Source organism: Melanerpes formicivorus, unplaced genomic scaffold (assembly GCF_026170545.1).
Source record: "Melanerpes formicivorus ecotype bairdi unplaced genomic scaffold, bMelFor1.0.p_v2 SCAF_24, whole genome shotgun sequence".
NCBI lineage: Eukaryota > Metazoa > Chordata > Aves > Piciformes > Picidae > Melanerpes > Melanerpes formicivorus.
In genome coordinates this window covers 463,615-481,633 of record NW_027142376.1, presented here as the reverse complement: position 1 = coordinate 481,633, position 18,019 = coordinate 463,615, and the positions used below count along the sequence as shown (strand labels likewise).

The following is an 18,019-nucleotide window of genomic DNA, read 5'->3' as shown; positions in this document are numbered from 1 at the left end:
GAAGAAAAACTCAACAGTGCCACCAAAACTGCACAGGTTTATTCTTAGACTTGCCTCCTACATGGAATTTGGAGACAGAGTCACAAACTTCAGGGTCCTTGTAAGAGCTTCTCACTCTAGCTCCATGCCAGCTTTGCTATCTTCCAGACAGTCTTTCCATCTAGTTTTGGTATTTAGTTGTTTTCCTGTTCCCAGATCCTGGTAAAGGCCTGTCCTCACTCCTAGGCTTTCCCGTAGAAGTCTTTCTTGCTCCTCTTCTGAGTCCCTACGAGTTTTCAGAAATGAAATCACCACCTACCTAACATGAGCAGCACAATTAGGATTTAGTCAGGAAGTGAAGCTGCTATATTTGTTACAAAAATGTCACATCATCAGGAAAAACCTGAACTGACAGGAAAAAAAAATAATCAAAGCTAAACCCAGAAGTGCCCAGTACTTGCAATGATTATAATCTTTCTACACAGGGAAATTATTTTCTCTTAAAGTGTTTCACACCAGTACAGGCTAGGGGCTCACCTGCTGGAAAGCAGTTTCAAGAAGAGGGACCTGGAAGTCCTATTAGACAACCAGTTCATCATGAGCTAGAAGTGTGTTCTTGTGGCCAAGGCAGCCAATGATATCCTGGGTATGTTAAGAAAAGTGCAGTCAGCACATCAAGGAAGGCTCTCCTCCCCCTCTACTTTGCCCTAAAGAGGGAACATCTGTAGTACTGTGTTCAGTTCTGGGCTCTGCTGTTCAAGAGAGACAGTAAACTACTGAAGGGAGTCCAGGGGAGGCTACCATGATGCTGAGGGGATTGGAGCATCTCTGTGAGGAGGAGAGGCTGAGAGACCTGGGGCTCTTTAGCCTGGAAACAAACAGCCTTAAGAGATGGTCAATATCTAAAGAGAATGGGGCCAGTCTCTTTTCAGAGGTGCTCTGTGATAGGACAAGCAGCACTGGGTACAAACAAGAATGGAGGAAATTTCACCTAAACATACATCAGGGAGGCACTAGATGCCATTGAGATGGAGATTAAGGACAATCAGGTTGTGTGCTTGTGGGTAAGAATTAGAGGGAAGACCAGCAGGGCAGACATCCTGGTTGGAGTCTGTTATAGGCCACCCAACCAGGAGGAAGATGTTGATGAGTCATTCTATAGGCAGCTTAAGGCTGTCTCAAGATCGCCTGACCTTGTTCTCATGGGCGACTTCAACCTGCCTGTTATCTGCTGGAATCTCAACACAGCAGAGAGGAGACAGTCTAGGAGGTTCTTAGAGTGCATGGAGGACAGCTTCTTATCCCTTGAAGGTGCAGGAACATGCTGTGCCAATGTGCCAGAAGATGAGCCACCGGGGCAGACGGCCAGCCTGGATGGTTAATGAACTTCTAATAGAACTAAGGGAAAAAAAGAGGGTGTAACATCTTTGGAAGAAAGGTGAGGCAACCCACGGAATGTTTAAGGATGTTGCTAGATCATGTAGGAAGAAAATTAAGGAGGCAAAAGCACATTTGGAGCTTAAATTGGCCTCTGCTGTGAAGGACAACAAAAAGTCCTTCTATAAATACATTAATAGCAAGAGGAAGGGCAAGGACAACCTCCACTCCTTGGTTGACATGGAGAGGAACGTTGTAACAAAGGATGAGGAAAATAACACCTTCTTTGCCTCAATTTTTACTAGCAGGGCAGAACGTCTTCCAGACAGCTGGCCTGCAGAGCTGGCAGAAGGAGCCACGGAACTGCATAGTTTCCCTCTGTTCCAGGAGGAAGTAGTTAGAGACCTGCTCAGCAGCTTGGATCCCCACAAGTCCATGGGACCAGATGGGATCCATCCTAGGGTGCTGAGAGAGCTGGCAGATGAGCTGGCCAAGCCACTCTGCATCATTTTTCATCAGTCCTGGCTCACTAGAGAGGTCCCAGAAGACTGGAAGCTGACCTTATTGCTCTCTACAACTACCTGAAGGGAGGTTGTAGACAGGCAGATGTTGGTCTCTTCTCCCAGGCAGCCAGTACCAAAACAAGAGGACACAGTCTCAGGCTGCATTAGGGGAGGTTTAGGTTGGATGTTAGGAAGAAGTTCTATACAGAGAGAGTGATTGCCCATTGGAATGGGCTGCCTGGGGAGGTGGTGGAGTCACCATCATTGGAGGTGTTCAGGAGGAGACTTGATGGGGTGCTTGGTGCCATGATTTAGTTGATTAGGTGGGTGGTCTTGAAGGTCTCTTCCAACCTGGTTTATTCTATTCTATTCCATTCTATTCTTTGCTGTGAGAGTGCCAGAGCACTCTAACAGGCTGCCCAGGGAGGTTGTGGAGTCTTCTTCTGTAGACTTTCCAAACCCACCAGAATGTGTTCATGTGCAACCTGATCTCAATGACCCTCCTTGAGCAGGGAGGGTGGATGATGCCCCAATGTCCCTTCCGGCCTCTACCATTCAGTGGTTCTGTGATTTTTCTGATTTCAGTTTTAGAGCACTTTCTGTTTTCCTCCAGGGCTTTTTCCTTTGTGTCAAGAGAAACCAGAGAGTGCTCAATAAGCCATTTGAACACTGCATAGCTGAAGCTGGTACACAAACATCACTTCTTATCCTCTCTGCAGCATCTTGGAAACACAGGACTTCACTAACATTGTTTAGTTGACAGAAAATTAACTGATTTGAAACTTCCCCAGAAAGGGCAAAAAGAGGAATGTTTACATTCCCTTGACAGAAGTACTATCCCTGGCTGCTGACAGGCTGAACCTTCAGAGTGTAATTTTACAGTGGAAGTGGTAGGGTAGCACCCCTTTACTGCACAGGGTTTCTAGGAAGACTTGGTTTGGATTTTTTTTTCATTTTCCCCCCATATTGATACTGATGCTTTTATCAGTTTTAAAGCACTAACATTAAACCACCAAAAGGCATGTAGGTTTCAATAAAATTCATTTTTTTTATATCTTCAGCCCATATAACCAAATGAGCTGCTTTAACTTACTTTTTTTAAGCAGAAAAGATAATAAAGTTAAATGAAAAGTCCCAGAGCTTAGTTTTAAGACTAAATGGTGTTTTAGATGAAACAGTTAAAGAAAGCAGAGTTTGTAACTCTGAGATAAAAATAATGGCTTAAACTTATCTTTACATTACAAGGATTCCTCTTGGAGCTGGGCAATTTTGAAACATCCACTTCCACTTCTCACTGGCATGAGCTGCTATGAGCTGCCTGTGAGTCCAGCTAGGGATGATGCTATGGAAAGAGCACTTCACAAAAACTAGGAAGGATCATTCCCAACTGCACCACTAACATGTTAGGAGACTGTGGACAAGTTGCCTCTGTACTTCTGCTTTCCTATCTCGATATCTAAGATAATAATCATAGAATGGTTTTGGTTGGAACGGACCTTAAATATGATCTAGTTCCAATCCTCTGTCATAGGCAGGGACACCTTCCACAAGACCAGGTTGCCCAAGGCTTCATCCAACCTGGCCTTGAGCACCTTCAGGGAGGGAGCATCCACAACCTCCCTGGGTAACCTGTTCCAGTGTCTCACCACCCTTATTGTAAAGAATTTCTTTCTAATATCTAGTCTGAATCTACCCTCCTCAAGCTTATTATGTTCACTCTTAACGCCAGGTTTGTGGATCTCTAAATAAGATCTTTTGTAAGCATGCCTATCATTTTGCTAGTCCAGCTGGTTTCTTGAAATAGCTTCTGTTCCATGAGAGACAATCAAGAATAGAAAGTAGCACTAGACAGAAATTACTGTAAATAAGTTGACTTGAAGGTCTTGTAGTGAAGAAAGGAAAGCACTCACAGGACCACAGAATGGTTAAAACAGTGACTAGTGCAGCGAACAAAATGTGCACACCTCAGTAGTCAAGAGACCATAAACAACATAAACAAAACTCCTGGCACAAATAAAGACAGAGTAATTAAGAGATGAAAAAAGCATTGCATAGGGGCACAGAGGTATGCTGCCAGACAATCTGTGTGTTTATATACATACATGGATGTGCATACATACAGTCATGCAGAAAAAGAGAAGAAGAAATATCTAACAGCCTTTAGGTTGGAAAGAAACTTCAGGAGTCAGATTCTGTTGGTGGCACTTTGCTGCTTCACCCATCCAATATGAATTAGGGCTGCAGGGAGGGAAAATTAAGATTGATTCTAGCTTGCATATAGAAAGGGCATCGCTTGTTCTAACAGTCACTGCAGTATGTAATTATAAATACATATAATTAGGTGACTTAGATATCACAAAATTACCCCAGTGCTGCTTTCTGCATGACTTGGCTATGCAACCAAAATATGCAATGCAAACCTGAAATGAATGACCCTGAGGATTTAGAAACTAAGAGTTTTCACTTGAGACATGAAGAAGATGCAGTTATGAATTTAGCTAATTATTCTAGAAGGAAGAATTACTTCCTTGATATTTATGTCAAAAACTTCAAGAACTAACAAGGTGTTTTTTCTTTCAGACTTGTGTTCCTGTTGACCTTCAACTCCAGCTGCATCTTTACTTGTGGTAAAGGCACTTCTGAGGTCTCCTCTCAAACTGAATTCTCCAATAACCAGTAAAATCTAAACTAACTTTGGAGCTTTCTCTCCACTGCGGGCACTGAGTGCATATCTCAACTTCATTGCCACTCAGATGACCTCTTAGAAAGCTGTTTGAAATTATTATCTTTCAGTACTCTGTTCAAAAGATATTTGGGCAAGCAGGAAGGAAGAGGAGGAGGATGGAGGTGCAGAAAACATGGAATCTACACACACTCAGTTTGTTTGGAACAAAATAGTCCTCATATGTTCCTGTGAGCTCTAAAGCCTCCTTGACATAAAACTTCTGTAAAAGTGGCTGACATATCAGAGCAGAAATTTGATCCATTTAGTATAGCAGATAAACAACAACTCATCCTCTAACCAATGTAGGAATATCTGTTTTAAACACCCCAGCTGCTCACAGCTATATTTCATCCAGAAACACCGTGTTCACAGGACTGTGTGTCCATGGCATACACTGAACGTAATTAATTTCCTAGCTTAACATATTGCTACCCAGAAAGAGCAGCAAACACAGCATGACTGTGGAATCCTTTTTTATTTATTCTTTTTTAAGGTACCAAAGAGATACTTTCCTGATATACTAACTTCAACTACAAATCATAAGGAAACATATTTAGTGTCTATTTGTCATAATTCTCTTTGAGAAGTGCTCTGGATGAGCCAGACAGGGTGGGCAAAAATCAAAGCTGGAGACATACATGCTTTTCCTGGAACCAGGAAAACATATTACACCTAATTAAGACTCTCACTTAAAAACAAACCTTTTATGTTTTTGCTTGTTTCTTTGTTTCCAAAAGGTTAAAAAAAAAAACACCCTGGACTTTTTTTTCTTCTCAGCTGCATGTACTTCCCAGCTGACCACAAAATTCAATGGCAGCTTTCTTCTCTGCAGGAAGTTTGCAGATGGATGGTTTGAACAGTCTGTTTTCATACCACATAACATTTTTTTTCTATGCCAGAATTTTACCCATATAGATGTCTAAATTAAGTGTCACTTTAGGTACTTAAAGAAGCTAGAGTTTCAAAGGAGCCAAGTGGATGCATCTCTGAAGCCAGGACATGTTGCACATGCTCAGAATCTCTGTGTTACTGGGGGACCAGGCACTCATCTAAGCACTGCATTGTCAGGGTGTTCAGAAGAATCACCAAGCCTCCTGCTAACCAATTCACCGATTCCTAGAATGGTTTGGGTTGGAAAGTACCTTAAAGATCAAGTTCCAACTCCATGCTGTGGGCAGGAACACCTCCCACTAGACCAGGTTGCTCAAGGTTTCATCCAGCCTGGCCTTGAACACGTCCAGGGAAGTGGCATACACAACTTTGCTGGGCAATCTGTTCCAGTGTCTCACCAACCTCACTGTAAAGAATTTCTTTATAATATCGAGTCTAAATCTCCCCTCCCCAAGCTTAAATCCATTCCCCCTCATCCTATCACTACAAGCTCTGGCAAAAAGTTGCCTCCTGGCCCCTTTGACTACTGGAAAGCTGCTATAAGGTCTCCCCCGATGCTTCTGAATAAAGGGCAGACTGGCGCTCAAGCTAGTAAGTTATACAGCTGTGATATAGTTTTGGGTTCTGTTTGCTGAATTTTCATGTATTATTTGTCTAAATTAAATCAGTGGCATCTTGAAAATCCCTAGTCAGAAAACGAAGAAGAGCAAAAAACGTAAAGTAAGCTTCAGCTGACGGCATCTTACTGTGTTTATGGAACAGATGCTGCAAGCAAGAAGGAGCTAGGATTTCATGAACATGGTACTTAGTTTTAGGAAACACATCTGTGTTACTTATTGCACCTCTGACAAACTCAGGTTGTATTGAAAGCACATCTTACATGTAACAGCAAAAAATATAACTGAATTGAAGCTTTCAGTCTAGTATATTAGCATGAACTATGCACAACTGCTGGCTTGTACTTTACAAAACAGTTACAAGACTGTACCCTTTAGCCAACTTAATAAGGTGATCAAAGAATTAGAAGTTTTACAAATAGGCTACTTACAGTTGAAACACATCTGTAACTGTCATGTTCCCTTGCTCTTATCGTACTGAGCCATTTTGGCTCAGTAGCTGATCGGGACCGCTCGTCCGGAACCGCTCCGCTTAAGCTGTGAGTTTCTCGGGGTTTTTCTTTTGCTTTTGCTTTCCTTTCGGGGCTTCGCGGGTCGGGAGGACTGCTAGTAGGGGGAGGAGCCGGCAGGATCGTGCTCACGAGAGCCTGCACGGGTCACGGGAGCCTGACGTCAGCCGCGGCAGTTTTAAAAGCCGCCCGGGCTGCGCGCGCGGCGCCATTTTGGCTCAGTAGCTGATCGGGACCGCTCGTCCGGAACCGCTCCGCTTAAGCTGTGAGTTTCTCGGGGTTTTTCTTTTGCTTTCCTTTCGGGGCTTCGCGGGTCGGGAGGACTGCTAGTAGGGGGAGGAGCCGGCAGGATCGTGCTCACGAGAGCCTGCACGGGTCACGGGAGCCTGACGTCAGCCGCGGCAGTTTTAAAAGCCGCCCGGGCTGCGCGCGCGGCGCCATTTTGGCTCAGTAGCTGATCGGGACCGCTCGTCCGGAACCGCTCCGCTTAAGCTGTGAGTTTCTCGGGGTTTTTCTTTTGCTTTTGCTTTCCTTTCGGGGCTTCGCGGGTCGGGAGGACTGCTAGTAGGGGGAGGAGCCGGCAGGATCGTGCTCACGAGAGCCTGCACGGGTCACGGGAGCCTGACGTCAGCCGCGGCAGTTTTAAAAGCCGCCCGGGCTGTGCGCGCGGCGCCATTTTGGCTCAGTAGCTGATCGGGACCGCTCGTCCGGAACCGCTCCGCTTAAGCTGTGAGTTTCTCGGGGTTTTTCTTTTGCTTTTGCTTTCCTTTCGGGGCTTCGCGGGTCGGGAGGACTGCTAGTAGGGGGAGGAGCCGGCAGGATCGTGCTCACGAGAGCCTGCACGGGTCACGGGAGCCTGACGTCAGCCGCGGCAGTTTTTAAAAGCCGCCCGGGCTGTGCGCGCGGCGCCATTTTGGCTCAGTAGCTGATCGGGACCGCTCGTCCGGAACCGCTCCGCTTAAGCTGTGAGTTTCTCGGGGTTTTTCTTTTGCTTTTGCTTTCCTTTCGGGGCTTCGCGGGTCGGGAGGACTGCTAGTAGGGGGAGGAGCCGGCAGGATCGTGCTCACGAGAGCCTGCACGGGTCACGGGAGCCTGACGTCAGCCGCGGCAGTTTTAAAAGCCGCCCGGGCTGCGCGCGCGGCGCCATTTTGGCTCAGTAGCTGATCGGGACCGCTCGTCCGGAACCGCTCCGCTTAAGCTGTGAGTTTCTCGGGGTTTTTCTTTTGCTTTTGCTTTCCTTTCGGGGCTTCGCGGGTCGGGAGGACTGCTAGTAGGGGGAGGAGCCGGCAGGATCGTGCTCACGAGAGCCTGCACGGGTCACGGGAGCCTGACGTCAGCCGCGGCAGTTTTAAAAGCCGCCCGGGCTGTGCGCGCGGCGCCATTTTGGCTCAGTAGCTGATCGGGACCGCTCGTCCGGAACCGCTCCGCTTAAGCTGTGAGTTTCTCGGGGTTTTTCTTTTGCTTTTGCTTTCCTTTCGGGGCTTCGCGGGTCGGGAGGACTGCTAGTAGGGGGAGGAGCCGGCAGGATCGTGCTCACGAGAGCCTGCACGGGTCACGGGAGCCTGACGTCAGCCGCGGCAGTTTTAAAAGCCGCCCGGGCTGTGCGCGCGGCGCCATTTTGGCTCAGTAGCTGATCGGGACCGCTCGTCCGGAACCGCTCCGCTTAAGCTGTGAGTTTCTCGGGGTTTTTCTTTTGCTTTTGCTTTCCTTTCGGGGCTTCGCGGGTCGGGAGGACTGCTAGTAGGGGGAGGAGCCGGCAGGATCGTGCTCACGAGAGCCTGCACGGGTCACGGGAGCCTGACGTCAGCCGCGGCAGTTTTAAAAGCCGCCCGGGCTGTGCGCGCGGCGCCATTTTGGCTCAGTAGCTAGGCTAGCAGCCGGGTGACAAAAAAAAAAAAAAAAAAAAAAAAAAAAAAAAAAAATCCCAAACAGAAAACCCGAACCTTAAACATTGCATCATGGTCGTCACTCGGACGAAGGGTAAAAAAGCAGCATCTGCCCAGACAGAGCTGTTTCACCAACATGCTGGAGTCCAGGCTGTCAGCTGCAGAGAGTGCTTCAGCCTGGCACTTGGAATAGAGGGGGAGGGAGAGGACAGCTGTGTCCGGTGTGAGCAGGTGAATTTTCTCCTCAGCATGGTGGCAGAGCTGAAGGATGAAGTGGCCGAGCTGAAGGAGGAGGTAGCTAGGCTAAGGACCATAAGGGAAAGCGAAAGGGAGTTAGACTTGCGGGAGAAGGCTCTGCAGATCTCCCCTGCTGAGGGAAGGGTTTCTGGAGGCAGAGAGGGATGGATACGGGTCCCTGCCAGGGGTGGCAAGAGAAATCCACCCCGACCCTCTCCTCCTCCTCCTCTGCCCTTGCATAATAAGTATGAGGCCCTGCAGGCTGAGGGCAGTAAGGATGAGAGGGCTGAGGCTGAAGAGCAGCCATCCAGAGGGGAGCCTAAGGCCAAGCGGACCCCACCAGCTGTAACGGTCAGCTCTGGGGGGAAGCCTAAGCCCAAGCGGTCCCCACCAGCTATAATGACCAGCTCCACAAAGAAAGGGAGAAGGGTTATAGTTGTTGGGGACTCTCTCCTGGGGGGTACTGAGGGACCCATATGTCATCCCGACCCATCCCACAGGGAGGTCTGCTCCCTACCAGGGGCAGGGGTTAGGGACATTGCGAAGAGATTCCCTGAATTAATCCAGCCCACTGACTATTACCCTCTGATGGTAATACAGGCTGGGAGTGATGAGATTGACAGGAAGGGCACTAGGACAATTAAGAAGGAATTCAGGGCCCTTGGACAATTGATTGATGGGGCAGGAGCTCAAGTGGTGTTCTGCTCAATTCCTTCAGTGTCAGGGGTGTACACTGAGAGGAATGGGAGAACCCACACCATCAACAATTGGCTCAGGGGATGGTGCCAGCGGCAGAACTTTGGGTTCTATGACCACGGGGCAACTTTCACTGCACCTGACCTGCTGGGTCCTGATGGGGTGCATCTATCTAGAAGGGGTAAAAGAGTCCTGGCACTGGAGTTGGCAGGGCTCATTAGGAGGGCTTTAAACTAGGTCTGAAGGGGGTGGGTGAGGCAATCGGTCCCTCTGCAGAGGTAAGAGTAGGGCGCAAGGTAGGGTCAGTTGAGAAGTCAGGAACCCAGCTGCGATGCATGTACACCAATGCACGCAGCCTGGGCAACAAGCAAGAGGAGTTGGAGGTCCTAATCCATCAGGGCGACTATGATGTAGTCGCTATCTCAGAAACTTGGTGGGACAGCACCCACGATTGGAGTGCTACAATGGGGGGTTACAGGCTCTTTAGGAGGGACAGGCGAGGGAGAAGAGGAGGAGGGGTGGCTCTGTATATTAGAGAGTCAATCTCTGCCACACAACTTGTGGTGGAAGATGAGGTAGTTGAGAGCCTGTGGGTCAAAATCAGAGGACAACCTAACAAGTCTGACATCCTGATTGGAATCTGTTACAGACCACCCAACCAGGATGAGGCGGCTGATGAGTTGTTCTACAAGCAACTGGAGGCTGTCTCAAGATCATCTGATCTTGTCCTTGTTGGTGACTTCAACCTCCCAGATATCTGCTGGGAACTTAATTCAGCAGGGAGGAGGCAGTCCAGAAGATTCCTGGAGCGAATGGAGGACTGCTTCCTGACACAGCTGTTAAGCGAGCCTACCAGGGGACAGGCTCTGCTTGACCTGCTGTTCTGCAATAGGGAAGGGCTGGTGGGAGATGTGATCGTGGGAGGCTGCCTAGGGTGCAGTGACCACGAGATAGTGAAGTTTTCAATATGCAGGGAGATTGGGAGGAGCACCAACAGAACCTCCACCTTGGACTTCCGAAGGGCGAACTTCAGCCTATTTAAAAAACTTGTCTGCAAAGTCCCCTGGGTACCAGCCCTCATGAACCAAGGGGTTCAGGAGGGTTGGACCTACTTCAAACAGGAGCTCTTGAAGGCACAGGAATTGGCGGTTCCCATGTGCCGGAAGGCAAGCCGGCGGGGAAGGCGACCAGCCTGGATGAGCAAGCAGCTCCTGGAGGATTTAAGGGGGAAGAGGAGGCTGTATCACCTTTGGAAGGAGGGGAAGGCTTCTCGAGGTATGTTCAAGGAAGCTGTTAGATTATGTAGGAATAAAATTAGGGAGGCTAAGGCCCAGCTGGAACTGAAGCTGGCCACCTCAGTCAAAGATAATAAAAAGCATTTTTATAAATATATTAACAATAAGAAGAAGGGCAGGAAGAACCTGAACTCCCTGGTGGACCTGGAGGGGAACACAGTTACTGAGGATGAGGATAAAGCTGAGGTCCTGAACACCTTCTTTACCTCAATGTTTAACAGCAAGGCAGGAGTTCAGGACGAGTGGTCTCCGGAGCTGGGCGTTGGGGTCGGGGAGCAGAGTAATACCCTGGAAATCCATGAGGAGTTAGTTCGGGACCTGCTGAGCCACTTGGATATCCACAAGTCCATGGGACCAGATGGGATCCATCCTAGGGTGCTGAGAGAGCTGGCAGATGAGCTGGCCAAGCCACTCTCCATCATTTTCCTCCAGTCCTGGCTCACTGGTGAGGTCCCAGGTGACTGGAAACTGGCCAACGTGGTCCCCATCCACAAGAAGGGTCGGATGGAGGAACCTGGAAACTACAGGCCAGTCAGCCTGACCTCAGTGCCAGGGAAAGTGATGGAGCAGATTATCCTGGCAGCAATAACTGCGCACCTGAAGGATGGCCAAGGGCTCAGGTCCAGCCAACATGGATTCAGGAAGGGCAGATCCTGCCTCTCCAACCTGATCTCTTTCTATGATCAGGTGACCCACCTGGTGGATGTGGGGAGGCCTGTGGATGTGGTCTACCTAGACTTCAGCAAGGCCTTTGACACCGTCCCCCACAGCAAACTGCTGACTAAGCTGTCAGCCTGTGGATTGGACCACTACACTCTGTGCTGGGTTAGGAACTGGCTGGAGGGCCGGGCCCAGAGAGTGGTCGTGAACGGTGCCGCATCCAGCTGGAGGCCAGTCACCAGTGGTGTCCCCCAGGGATCAGTGCTGGGCCCTGTCCTCTTCAATATATTCGTTGATGATCTGGATGAAGGGGTAGAGTCAGTCATCAGCAAGTTTGCAGATGACACAAAGTTAGGGGCAGATGTTAGTCAATTAGAGGGTAGAAAGGCTCTGCAGAGGGACCTCGACCGACTGGAAAGATGGGCAGAGTCCAATGGGATGGCTTTCAACAAGTCCAAGTGCCGAGTGCTGCACTTTGGCTATGGCAATCCCATGCAGAGCTATAGGCTGGGGTCGGAGTGGCTGGAGAGCTCCCAGACAGAGAGGGACCTGGGTGTGCTGATCGACAGCCACCTGAATATGAGCCAGCAGTGTGCTCAGGTGGCCAGGAGGGCCAATAGCATTCTGGCCTGCATTAGGAATAGTGTGGCCAGCAGGAGCAGGGAGGTCATAGTGCCCCTGTACTCTGCTCTGGTTAGGCCGCACCTTGAGTACTGTGTCCAGTTCTGGGCTCCTCAGTTTAAGAAGGACATTGAGACACTTGAGCGTGTCCAGAGAAGGGCAACAAGGCTGGTGAGAGGCCTTGAACACAAGCCCTATGAGGAGAGGCTGAGGGAGCTGGGATTGTTTAGCCTGGAGAAGAGGAGGCTCAGGGGTGACCTTATTGCCCTCTACAACTACCTGAAGGGTGGTTGTAGCCAGGAGGGAGTTGGCCTCTTCTCCCAGGCAACCAGCACCAGAACAAGGGGACACAGTCTCAAGCTGCGCCAGGGGAGGTTTAGACTCGAGGTGAGGAGGAAGTTCTTCACCGAGCGAGTCATTCGGCATTGGAATGGGTTGCCCAGGGAGGTGGTTGAGTCATCGACCCTGGAGGCGTTCAAGGGGAGATTGGATGTGGCACTTGGTGCCATGGTCTAGTCATGGGGTCTGCGGTGTCAGGTTGGACTCGATGATCCTCGAGGTCCTTTCCAACCTAAGTGATACTGTGATACTGTAACCACACATTGATTATTCATTATACAACCTCTTGTGATAGCTTTTTAAAAAAATAAAATAAAATCCCTTTATAGCAATATCTGGGATTTGATAATGAACCAAATCCAGGAAACACTCAAGTTCTCCTCCATTCTAAGGGCAGTTCTGTTTAGAGGGAAGCACCTTGCTTGCCAAAGGCAAAACAGATCCCAGGCGTAGGTGGCTCATCTGTTCCGACAGCATTCATTATTATTCGTGTCCTAGATGGCAAGACACCCCTCTGTGCTCTTGTGATGATAAATTACAGAGGGGAAAAAATAAACTATCATATGAAGACTTTCCTGGCTCACAGCAAGAGTGATAAGAGAAATATATGGAGAAAGAGCACTCCCCATCTCTGTCCATACTAATGGAGAAAAAAGCCCTGATGAACAGCAGTATGTAGTGAGGGTGGCAAGAAGAGATGCGATTGCAGACAGGCACTGGGTGACAGCACTCTGAAATGTCCCATGGACATCTATTTCACTTAGAAGATCAAGACATTTAAAAATAGCTCAAGCAAAAATTGGTTAATTATCTATCAGCCTGGAGGAGGAAGAGAAGAAGGAGGGAGAAGAGAAGAAGGAGTGAGAAGAGAAGAAGGAGGGAGAAGAGAAGAAGGAGGGAGAAGAGAAGAAGGAGGGAGAAGAGAAGAAGGAGGGAGTGGCATTGGGGCTTCCATCTCTTGCTGCTTTGTTGGACTTTGATGTCAGGAAGTCAGGCAACTTTCCTATCCTACTACAATGGAAATGGGAAAGAAGGAGGTGTTCACATCCTATTTTCCCTTGCCCTGCTGTCGATAAGAAGATGCAGCAGCTGCTTCCTCTCTGTTTCTTTCACCCACAGGTACAGAGTGAAAGAGATTGCTCAGCCCTTAGGAATGACTGCTCCATGGGGAGGAGAGGGCAGCAACCCCAGGAGCACACCTGCCATGGACTCATCATGTTGGAAATTCCCAAGAATTATTAACTTCACATCTCAGATGAAAGAAGTGGGTCTCTGAAACCAAGCTGTGAATGGGGAGGGGGCACATTGCTGCCTCTGCCATTCCAAGGAAATGAGCAGCTGACAACTCCATATGGCTCCTTTTAAGTGTAGTGCACTGCTTGCTGTGCAAAGGTTCCCTTTGATTCCAGAGGAACCTTTAGCAGAAGGAGGTATTGCTTACCATATGCAATGTTGGCAGGATAAGATTCCCCCTCCCATCTCACCTTTGGGAGGGGAGAGGAAGGAGATGAACATCAAGGCTCAGTGTGCCAAGACATGAAAATATATTTACATGCCACAGTGACACCCTTGCTTTGAACACCAGCCACAACAGCTCTTCTGTACTTTGGGTAGTTCATTAACACAAATCAATACAAGCTGCCTTTTAAGAAAGCCAGAGCTTGTTCATTGACACACTGTGCAATTCCTTTTCAGCAGAAGCATCAATGCTTAAGAGGTGTGCTGTAAATTATGGCAAACCCCCAGAATGACAAGGCTACAGCAAATAGTGTAGCATTTTAGTGCAAGCTCAAAGCATCAACCTTAATACACTACAAAGAAGAGTAATTTGTAAGACAAAAGGTGTGTCACATTTACCTGCAGGCCATTCTTCTCTATCTTCTTCTGGAGTATCTGAAGGCACTTGGTGAAATCTGTGAGGTCCTGATCCATGGTCTCAATCAACTCACATCCCTAGTGAAGAGGTAGCAAAACAGAAAGAAAAGAAAAGAAAAAAAACACAAAAAACCTAATGTCAGTCATCATTCAGTTTCCAGAACTAATGCTGTCTGGGGTAAAATTAACTGCAGTCAGCTCTGAAAGTCTCTGCATCGAGATGCAGAACTAAGTAAAAGATTATTACCCTGACAGAGCCCAAAGACCATGGGTCCCAGTTGACCAAATTATCATGAAACAGTAGTTTGATAGGCATAGGAATAGATATTCAAAGCCCACCAAGTACATTCATGAGTTTGGATAAGCTTGTTCTGTTGGAAGCACAAGAACCAGTGCAGTGAGCCTTCAGTGACTAGAAACTTTCAGTATCGGGTTCCTGCCTGGTGCTACAGGTAGTAGAATCACAGAATTATTTCAGTTGGAAAGGACCTTTAAGATTATTGACCCCAACCATTTTCTAACTCTGCCAAGCCTGGTGGTAAATCATGTCCCTCGCACCACATCTCTGCCTCTTTGAAACACCTCCAGGGACGGGGATTCAACCACCTCCCTGGGGAACCTTTTCCAGCCTTTGAGAATCCCTTCAGTGAAAACATTTCTTCTCATAAGCAACCTAAACCTCCCCTGGTGCAACTCCAGGCCATTTCCTCTTGTCCTATGACTTGTTACTAGGGACTAGAGTCCAGTCCCCACCTGGCTTCAACCTTCTTTCAGGCTGTAGAGAGCAGTGAGGTCTCCCCTCAGCCCCCTCTTCTCCAGACCCCAGTTCCCTCAGCCACTCCTCACTTCCCTGGTCCTATTGGTCATACTACTGCTGATCCAGGCTAGGATCCTGCTAACCTGATTGGACACCTGGGCACACTGCGGGCTCATGTTCAGCCAGCTGTTCATCAACATCTGCTGGACAGCTTTCCAGATTCTCTGTCCTATGTCTGGAATGTTCATGGGGTTGTTGAGATCCCCATGCAGGACCCAGGACTTGGCCTTGTTGAATTTCATATGCTCAATCTTGGCCCATCAATGCAGCCTGTTCAGGTCCCTCTGTAGTACCTTCCTATCCTCAAGGAAATCAACACTTACTCCCAGTTCAGTGTCACCTGCAAAGTTGCTGGGGGTGCACTTAATCCCCTTGGCCAAATCACTGATGAAGATATGGATGAAGGCACGTTAAAGTAGAGAAGGCTAGGAGTTCAGGTTTCTTAATTGAGAGTTAACGCAATTCTCAAGCCTGTGTTAAAATGATGAGTAAGGAAACATGCAGAATATCTGCCACACAAAGTCACTATTGAAAGAGGTTTCAAGGATGCAAAACACCCAATACAGCATCATAAATTAAAATAAGAGCCATATATGCTGGATTTAGAGGTTCCCCCTCCTATCACACCAAAGTCCCTTTAAAAGCCTCCCAGCTTTGTCTTTACCTGACAGATTTTGTTTCTGTCAATATCAACTGATATGAGAAAAGCATGCAGACTACAGGATCTGTGTGTCTGCCTGTGTGGACAAAGTACACTTACAGAATCATAGAATCAGTGAGGTTGGAAAAGACATCAAAGAGCATCAAGACCAACCTGTCACCCAAGACCTCATGACCAACTAAACCATGGCACCAAGTGCCATGTCCAATCCCCTCTTGAACACCTCCAGGGATGGTGACTCCACCACATCCCCAGGCAGCACATTCCAATGGCTAACAACTCTCTCAGTGAAGAACTTTCTCCTCACCTTGAACCTAAAACCTCCCCTGGTGCAGCTTGAGACTGTGTCCTCTTGTTCTGGTGCTGGTTGCCTGGGAGAAGAGACCAACCCCCTCCTGGCTACAACCACCCTTTGGGTAGTTGTAGACAGCAATGAGGTCTCCCCTGAGCCTCCTCTTCTCCAGGCTAAACAATCTCAGCTCCCTCAGCCTCTCCTTGTAGGGCTTGTGCTCGAGGCCTCTCCCCAGCCTTGTTGCCCTCCTCAGACATGTTCAAGAGTCTCAATGTCCTTCTTAAATTGAAGGGCCCAGAACTGGACATAGTACTCAACGTGTGGCCTAACCAGTGCTGAGTACACTTGTTTGTTGTTGTCTCAGAAAAACTCTGACAACCCAAAATGTGGTAAAAATAAAATTATAGAAGTGAAAATTCCCCAGATCTGTCTGTGGATGGAGTTTACTGCATCTTATACAACAAAATAAGAACCCTCCAAGAGAAACACAAAACCTGCCACTGAAATGCTTCCCCACACAGCCAGAATTCATCTAAAAACTAAACAAGACTATCATGCAGTAGGGGATTTGAATGAAGTGGAAAGCAAACCTAGCATATGTTTACCTCCATATTCACCAGCATGTGCTTCAGCCACACTGCCCAAATCACAGAAGGCAAAAGCAGAGAGTGGGAGAATGAAGAATTGCCTGTAGAACATCAGGCTTGAGAGCATCTAAGGACCCTGAAGCTGCACAAGCCCATGGGATCTGATGTACCTGTCGCTTGTGAGGGAACTGGCAGACAATGCTGCTAAGCTAGAAGTAATATTGCTTCCACCACAAAGAGTCTAGGGAAAATGCAGGTGGAGCCTGGACTCAGTGCTAAGATAAGCGAAAAGCTGCCATGTCTCTGCTCTTTACCAGGAAAGGCTGACCCATTAAACCATCAGGGGAAGAAGGGACACAAGCCATCTAGAATCTTAATGAACACATAAGCCATGCAGCACCAGCCTGAGACTCCAAGGGAGCCCAAGAATGGCATGGGGGTGTTCAGGTCCACCCAGAAAGCTCATAGGTGGATCTGGAAAGTACTGAAAGGAATCTGTTAATCAAAGCCACTCTAGGTGAAAAGATGTCCCATTCACTAGGAATGGGGAACTCTCAGACAGCCTTGTTATCAGCATTGCTAGTGGCAAGAAAGACCAAGCTGTGAGAAACTGTGAGCAGAGAGAACCTCCTCAGTCTTTCACAACCAGCCTTTGAATGGCACAAGAACGTGACAGATGAAGACTAAATCAATGGCAGGGACAGCTACAGCTGAGCATAGGAGAAGAGACAGAATCTGAGTTACCAGCTCTTAAATTAGCAGCAGAGAAGGAAGGTCTTTTATCTTTTGCCAGGGCCATTCCTTGGCTTCCCAGCACTGGCAGAAATAAGTGGTTTATAGGTATTGATTTATAAATAAAAGATTTGACCCCAACTCTCCCCCAGCACTCTGAAATTCTCCTTCCTGCAGGCACTAACAAGCCTGATCTCCTCCTTGGACAGTCAGGTTTTGGCAGCTGCAGGTAGGCTGCAATTCTGCTTTCTACCCAGGGAAGACCAAATTGTCTGGGTTTTTTAAAGTGATGATCACTCAAGTCTATCTTTTGAAGCCTGTGCCTAGCTGTGCTCACTGAGTGCACCGGTGACATCCAGTTCAGGCTTTTAACTGTCCCTCTGACACTAAGGCCCAGTTTTGAGTGGGCAAGCAAGAAACTTACAAAGTTCAACGGGGAAAAATGTAGGGTCTTGCACCTGGGAACATATAACACAGGAGTGCAGCTCAGACTGGGATCCACCTGGCTAGAGAGCAGCCCTGTGGAAAGGGTCTGGGTTTTTTGGTGAATAACAGGCTCAGCATGAGTGAACAGTGTGCTGCAGTGTCAAAGAAATCCAACAGGGTTGCATCAACAAGGGCATCACCAGCAGAAAGAGATAAAGAAGTTATTGTCCCACTTTACTCAGCATTGGTCACACCACACCTGGAGCACTGTGAGCAGTTTTGGTCCTTGCTATA

The 18,019-nt window shown here is 48.1% G+C and overlaps 1 protein-coding gene across 2 annotated transcripts in view; it reads right to left on the bottom strand.

Annotated features, from left to right (window-relative positions):
- TPK1 (thiamin pyrophosphokinase 1) overlaps nt 1-18,019 on the bottom strand; it is a 364,520-nt gene that overhangs the window by 129,493 nt on the left and 217,008 nt on the right. For both annotated transcript variants that reach the window (XM_068152550.1, XM_068152551.1), the window contains one exon: nt 14,193-14,288. In XM_068152550.1, the coding sequence (XP_068008651.1) occupies nt 14,193-14,288 (96 nt within the window). The remainder of the gene's footprint in view (nt 1-14,192; nt 14,289-18,019) is intronic.